The sequence below is a fragment of the Psammomys obesus genome, unplaced genomic scaffold, assembly GCF_907164565.1.
Source record: "Psammomys obesus unplaced genomic scaffold, mPsaObe1.curated_primary_1811, whole genome shotgun sequence".
NCBI classification, from domain to species: Eukaryota; Metazoa; Chordata; class Mammalia; order Rodentia; family Muridae; genus Psammomys; species Psammomys obesus.
Genome location: NW_026590767.1, coordinates 2538472 through 2546009, shown reverse-complemented (window position 1 = coordinate 2546009; position 7538 = coordinate 2538472). Strand labels below are relative to the sequence as shown.

The 7538-nt window shown below is 47.0% G+C and overlaps 1 protein-coding gene across 1 annotated transcript in view; it reads right to left on the bottom strand.

Moving 5' to 3' along the window:
* Positions 1 to 7538, bottom strand: part of Dmbt1 (deleted in malignant brain tumors 1) — a 98502-nt gene that overhangs the window by 72709 nt on the left and 18255 nt on the right. Inside the window, exons 3-7 of the mRNA XM_055608849.1 lie at positions 6489 to 6515; positions 5585 to 5614; positions 2890 to 3201; positions 1743 to 1766; positions 8 to 21 (exon numbers count right to left, since the gene is read on the bottom strand). Of these exons, the coding sequence (XP_055464824.1) occupies positions 8 to 21; positions 1743 to 1766; positions 2890 to 3201; positions 5585 to 5614; positions 6489 to 6515 (407 nt within the window). The remainder of the gene's footprint in view (positions 1 to 7; positions 22 to 1742; positions 1767 to 2889; positions 3202 to 5584; positions 5615 to 6488; positions 6516 to 7538) is intronic.

The following is a 7538-nucleotide window of genomic DNA, read 5'->3' as shown; positions in this document are numbered from 1 at the left end:
GCGGTGGAGTCGTCGTCTCTGCTGTCCATACATAGAAGAGAGAGAAATGGGAAACATTCCGTTAAGTCTCCATGCAGGAAAACCAACACACGCCAGTACAGTGAAACCTGCTGATGGGACGGCACGCAGGGTCCGTGCTGGGGAATGCCCTGTGACTGAGACCAGTTAGGATCTGTGTAGTCCTGACTTCTCCAGACCTAAAAGGCTATTGTTGTAGGAAATGTCCTAAACTACACACCCTAATTCCAACTTGCCTACAGTTAAGTCGTGCTGAGCTCTAGAAAATCAACTCAAAATTAATGTTTCCACACGTAAATAGCTAATTAACTCTTCTTATCTAATTGCAGTAGCTGAGAGAGCCACTATAATATTCACGGGCAGAGGTCTAGAATGCCTGTTTGCTTTATTTTGGTGTGTGGATGTTTTTACAAATTCAATATCTGTGTATGTACCCTTGGTTAGATGGAAACTTAATATCCTCAAACTAAGACTCCTGAGTGCTAGAAAAACGTGTGTGAGGGACTGGATGTCTGGTGAATGTGTGTGTGTGTGTGTGTGTGTGTGTGTGTGTGTGTGTGTGTGTTGCTGTTGTTGTTGTTGTTAACATGCTTAGCTCATTTCTTTTTTTTTTACTTTAACAGAAATAATAAACAGCAGCTGGGCATGGTGGCACAATCAATGCTGGAATCCAAGAACCTGGACTATAGGCAAGAGGACTTCAGGAGATCAGGAGTTGAGGGGCAGTCTTGTCTACAGAACAAGCCTGAGGCCAGCATGGCCTGTATGACTTTCAGGAAAAGAAAACATGAACCAAGATTGTCCATACTTTTCCTTTTTGTGAAGTCTTAGCAAACTAATGGTCCTCTGATATTCCTAATATCAAGGGCCGATTACTCTGGGATCAAGCAGGATTTTTTCCCAAAGTATGGAGGAGGGCACGTTAGCCTTACAGATCATCTGCCAAACACAGATCCAGGAGCCCACAATAGTTCCCCAAGTCAGAGTTTCCTGAGGGAAGGGGTGAACCCAAGACCTGCATTAGATAATCTGTTGCACTCTGACAAACCCTGAAATGCGAGGCAGGGACAACATAAAATTGAAGACTGCAAATGTTTTACCACAGGACCCTTTATGCTATAGATGGCACAAGTTTCAGTTGTCACTCCATGTCTACTTGGGACACAGATTACGTATTTAAGCCTCATATCGTTCATTAATGCTCAGTGGATCAATGTATGATACCACATAGGGGAATTCACACACTGATACAGGCCCATCTCTCACTGGAGGAGCTCAGGAGCTGGAAGAGGATCTTGGTGTCCCAGGATGGAGGGTCATGGCATCCATGGTAGCTTTATATTGTTTCAGAGGGAAGGAAATGACAAAAATGTTGGGTAAGCAGATTTTTGCTTTCCTCTTCAGCCATTGAATTCAGAGACTAGGCTTTCTGGGATGCCAAGTTGTTGGAAGAAACTTGGGGTCCTCAGGGCACTGACAATGGTAATAGACCTCCTAGAAACAAGACCAACTTGAAGCCTCTTGCAGAAGCCTCTTCAGGCTGATCCCCCCGAAACTTCAACGTCTCAGGAATATAATTGATGGAATATATGTCCATCCAGGCTTGAAGCCTTCTTGAGAAATTCCTTAGGACCCCACATGCTCTGCCTTCTGTCCATCTTCTGGACCAGAGATGAGCCTGTGGGTTCTGGGCACAATAAGGCCACAGAGATACCACATCTTACCTTCTGTGGTCATCCGTGAGGCTTCTTCAGGCATGTAGAAGACATATGCAAAAAGAGAAAAGAAGTCATGAGGATGTAGGTCCTCACTTGAGGAATCCCAGAAACAAGCGCTGGAATCCTGCATGCTAAAGTCCATCCATCACTTAAATGCGATAACCCTGTGGATTCTGCTACTGATCTTTCTGTTACTTTGCCACTGAGGTGTCATCAAGAGGGTCTTTTGTCACTCACTCTACTTTATCTCTGCTTCTGCTCCATCCTGTCCACCACCCCTTTCACCAGCAGCCCCAACCTAGGCACAAGATTGGAAATAGCCATATGGCATTTGAATTCAAAAGTCATCTGGCTATTTCTGTAGTTCAAACACAACCTCTCATTATAAACATTTGCCATCACTAAAATATTCCTAATAAAGTGGCTTCTTCAAGCACCATTCTCAGGCGGGGTTTGAACCTTGTTTTCTGTGACATGTGCTCCATCCACATTATAAAAAAACGGCCTATCAATGGCTAACCTAGCAATCCTTTTGGGGACACACAAGGGACTGGAATCCTGGGTGGCTTCTTTGTAGATTAGAGGATGCCTTGGTATTTGAGCAGGTGCCAGCATCATAAAAACAATGAGAAATCATTTTTTGGGATCGGCCCAAACCATTTTTTTAGATCAGGGTGAATTTGTCATCCCCATGACGGTGTGTTTTTGGTTTATCATGTTTAATCCCCAATAGAGAGAATGTATCTACCACTATTTGCATTGAGTTTGGTTTATACAATTGGGTAGTGAGGACCATCAGCTGCCTCGTTCTCTTCTGCCTTTGAAAATAGAAAAACTGCCCTTAGGTCAAGGACGATCTTGATGCCACTCATCAGAGCCATTCTACCGGGTGATGGTATCAGTGAGCCCTGAGGAGATAGAGGCTAACACCTGCCTTCATCACCTCCACGTTTGGGACTTGCTCAGAACCTCCATGTCATGATCTATGGAAAGAGACTGAGATATCCAGGCCCTCACATCAAATAAGGCATGACCCTGCAGAGCAAGCATGCAGCCACGTGCTGTGTACGTACATGCACACATGCACAAAGAAGCACAGTGTTGCCACAGAGTGTCCGTGCAACAGAGTGTACCGAGGCAAGAGCAGCACTACCTGAGCACACGACTCCAGCGTCTTCCCTGTGGCCACAGTTATGGTTGTACCACCCATCGTGCTGACAGCTGGACAGGTACGGTTCCCATCCTGAGCAGTGTACAGCTCCCAAGAGAATGTTCCCTGAGCCCTGACCAAAGTGGGCCCCTCCTGGTGCTGATACAGAGTGGCCACAGCCGAGCTGTCGACAGACGACATCTGCATCCTGCATGTCCCAGCTGTCGTCACACACGGTGCCCCAGTAGCCTTGGTACAGGACCTCAACCCGGCCCTGACACCGGTCACCGCCATTCACCAGCCTCAGGTTCAAACCTGCATCGACACAGTGGGAACTGCTCTCTTGGCATGCTGGGCTCTGTGGCTTCTGTACCCTCGGCAGGCGCCACCTTATGCCCCCTTCCTCCCCTAACCTCCAGTGTGATCCTTCCTCACCCCAGGAAGAAATATTACTTTCTTTATAGGCTTCCCATTCTCCTTTACCCCACATCCTCTGGAATCATCCCAGACAAGGGTATCTCAAAGTCACCTCTTCAGTCCGAAAATAGTCCTGATGGTCCCATGCACAACTCTAGACTATCTTCCCATCAGCCACGGGGATATCCAAGTCTACCACTCCAAACTCAGCCTCCCTCCTCCACTGGGATCCATGATGCCACCATGAACAGCAGCAAGAGGATTGGGTTGGTTGCGACATTTGATGCCTCCTCTCCACCTCTATACCCAGCTCTCACCAAGGCTCACTCAACAGGCTATACCTCTCTCTTCCTGAACCTGCCCAGCTCTGTGACCTCCCCATTCAACTTTACCTCTGCCTAGCTCCTATCTGATGCTGCTTATCACTGACCTGCCCAGCCTCTCTGAAGCCCATGCTCCAAGCGCATGGCTGTCCTGGGGCCTCATCTGTGTCTGCTGGTTGGTCCTTGGCTTTGTCTTAACAAAATACCTATATATTTTAGTCATTTCCCTGTCCAAAGTGCTTCATCACTGGACAGGAATTGTGGCTCACACCTTTAATGCCAGCACTCCTGAGGCAGGACCAGGTAGGTTTTTGAAAATCAAGGTCAACATGGTCTACATAAGGAGTTCCGGTCCAGCCAGGACTACACGATGAGCACACACACATACACACACACAAAGAGTGTTTCTGCATCCTCTCCATCTTCATCAGGATCAAGGGTGCAATGGTATTCATCTAACAGAAGTCTTTCCTCTCCCTCTCCAGCCTGTTCTTCATTGTAATGATGAACATTACTGGGACAGTCAGCAGGCAGCATGTTTCTGCATGGTGTGCTGCCCCTAAGTCACTCAGTGAAAATGTGTGCTGGTTTGAGAAGAAACCAGCAACAAGTGTGTGGTAGCAGGAAGAAACAGGTTCAGCATGCTGATGGCAGGCTCTGGATCCTGGATGTGGCTTCTCTGTGGCTGCTTTGAGGCTGTGAGAACTCTGTGGTCTGAGAGTGGTAGCTGGGGTGGATGCAAGGTGAGGGGGTCAGATCTTCAGAGGAGTGAGGTGCGGGTTGGCAAAGGCCAACTGAGCATTCCAAGATATTCCCAAGGTGCATTCTGGGTCTGAAGGAGCCCATCCTGCTGCCCTCTGCTGGTCACTCTGTGAATGTTCCCCTAGAAAACTGCCAACCTTACTGGCCAGTGGGTCATAAAGCTCCCCCTGGAGTCCTGGGCAGGAAGGTTTTGTGATTACAGCACGTATTACCTGTATTAGCTGAGCATTGAGAATCTGCAATGTTTTTCCAATATTTTTTTATAGTGTGTGTGTGTGTGTGTGTGTGTGTGTGTGTGTGTGTGTGTGTGTGTACCTGTGAGTGGATATGTGTACATCAGTACAGGTGTCCATAGAGGCCCGAAGAGGGTGTCAGAGCTGCTGGGACTTCAGTCATAGGTGGTTATAAGCTTACCCACCCAATCTGGGTGCTTAAAACTAAACTCGGGATTTCGGCAAAAGCAGCGTGCTCCTAACAACAGAACCATCTTTCTAGTGATTTGGCTTGGGGTGTATAGCATGCTTTTTAGCTTTGATGGGGTCGTTTGCCTTTCCAAAAATGGCTCTGTTGCATGAAGGAAGAAACGGTGACTTTTCAACTAGCTCTTTGACACTAGGCTAAAGGTAAGTTCATCCATCAAGTGACGGAAGTACAGAGAGAAGAATGAGGTGAAGTGTGGGGATTGGTGGAGTGTGCCCACCAGCTTGACACCCACATCTCTCATCTCCATTCCATCCCTGATTTCTGTGCCCAAGGCTGCAGTTGGATTCCTCCAGAGAGAGCAGCAGCACCAGCGCTGGTTAACTCTGCTGTCAACTTGGCACAGCCGAGTCTTTTGGAGGAATCTTAATTGGGGATTTGCCCAGGTCAGAATTGTCTGTGGGGAATTGTCTTGACTAATAATTGCCAGGGCAGGTCAATTGCTGGGCAGGTAACTGTGCTGTGTAAAGACACTAGCTAAGCATGAGCCAGAACTCCTTAAGTAAGCAGGGCTCCTCATTGGCCTCTGCCTCAGCTCCTGCCTCCATCTCCTGCCACAGGCTCCTGCCCTGGTTTCACTGGATGATGTAAGCCAAACATACATCTCCTCCTCCAAGTTGCTTATGGCCAGTGTTTTATCAACAGCAAACTAGACCCCTCCCCCCATCCCATAGGTAGCCTACAGCCAGAGACAAGAGCAAAGGAGAAGGCCTTACCGCTAGTTGACTCCTCTGGGTTCCACCAACCTTAAGAAAGACAAAGCTCAGTTTAGAAAAGGATCCTGTGTTTAGAAATGTTCTCATACAGGGTACAAAATTAGCCTCAACTGTACTGAATACTCCTGCCAGCGGGAGTCGGGAGGAGGGAATTTGTGGTTCAGTCTCAGCTATGTGCACTGTCCAAGGTCTTAACAAAAATGATTTTTTTTTTCAAAAGGAGATAAAAGCAAGTGGATTGGAGCTGAAGTATACATCATTTTAGATATGATGAACAAGGGCATGGTGGCACACTCCTGGAATCCAAGAACCTGGAAACTACAGGCAAAATGATCAGGAGTCCAGGGGTAGCCTGGCCTGCCCAGCAGGTCTGAGGCCAGCCTGGGCTACATGGGTCTCAAAAAAGTAAATAAACAAATGAAATGTGCACATACTTTTCTTCTTTGTGAAGTCTTAGCAAACTAATGCTCCTCTAACATTCCTAATACTGAAGCCTGACTGGTCTGGGGTCAAGCAGAAGTTCTCCCAAAGTGTGGGGGAGGGCACATTATCCTTACAAATCATCCACCAAAGCACAGGGCCCTGAGACCACGCTACGTCTCCAAGTCAGAATTTCTTGAAGGAAGAGAGTGAACCTAAGACCTAAGTTCAGCTATTCTATTTGATTCTCGCACATACTGAAAGGCGAGGCAGGGACAACATAAAATTGAAGACAGGAAATGTTTTACCACAGGACCCTTTATGCTATGCATGACAGAAGTTTCTGTTGTCATTCCATGTCTACATGGGACACAGATTATATATTCCAGCCTCATATCATTCATTAATGTTCAGTGGATTAATGTATGATACCACACAGGGAAAATTATACATTGATACAGGCCCATCTTTTCAAAGTACTTACCAGTTCTGGGGATGGTGGTTTCAGAAGCTGTAAGAGAATAAAGGCAAATTCAGATTGTGCGTTTCACCCCCCAAGAATCTGGCAAGAAAAAAAAAATCTGTTTGATAAGCAATAGCACTGAGTCTTCCGCAGAGACAAGCCTAGAATGTCTGAGGGCAAGTTTACAAGCCCTGAACAGATAGCTTTCACACCTTCATTCCGTGGGCTTCCCTAAAGCCAAAACTTAAACACTGCGGTTCCGTTTTCACTGGTAAAAGTGGAAAACAGCCTTAGTAACATTCCAGTCAGCCCTCTGGAGCATGGCTTCCCTCACAAGTTACACAGTGGTGGTCAACGTTAGGGAGGAACAACTGCATCTGTACTAGGCAAAACTTTCGCTCTGTCCTCCTCCCACGAGCAATGTGTATAGCAATGGCTCCCACAGCCTTGATTTTCCCTTAGGAACTATAGATGAGGGTGACTGGAAGGACACAGGAGGGCATGTGTGGGTCACACACCAGCTTCTGTGTGAGTATCAGAGGAATTGGGGATGAGCAAGGAAGTTCTCAGAACCAACTTCCTGTATAAACTGAGAGGTAAGTGCTCAGGAATGGTGAGGGTGTCATTTATAGTGTGTCTATGTCTTTGCATATATTATGGGAACCTGCAGGGCTGCTCAGGTCTCTCAGGAGGCATGAGGTTGGGCTGCTGCTCAGTCTCTTCCTCCATCCTGCTTGTTGCAATACGTTCTTCTCAGCCAGGCTCTGTGTTAGCCACATGTGCCAAGCCAGGCACTGAACGAACAAGATATGTTCCTGCCTCCAGAGACTTCAAGCATAGTGAGGCCCATGAAGACATCAAAGACAGTTTTGTACTGGGGAAGCAAGCATCAGCTGAGATGTTGTGAGAGAACGTGAATGGCCACGGGATGATAGAAAGCATAAGAGTGTGGCTGTGTGTCAATGTCCATACATGTTTCTATGTGTCTATCTGGGATTGTAAATGTGTGTGTGTGTGTGTGTGTGTGTGTGTGTGTGTTGTTTGTAACAATTTGACTCTGTGCCATATCTG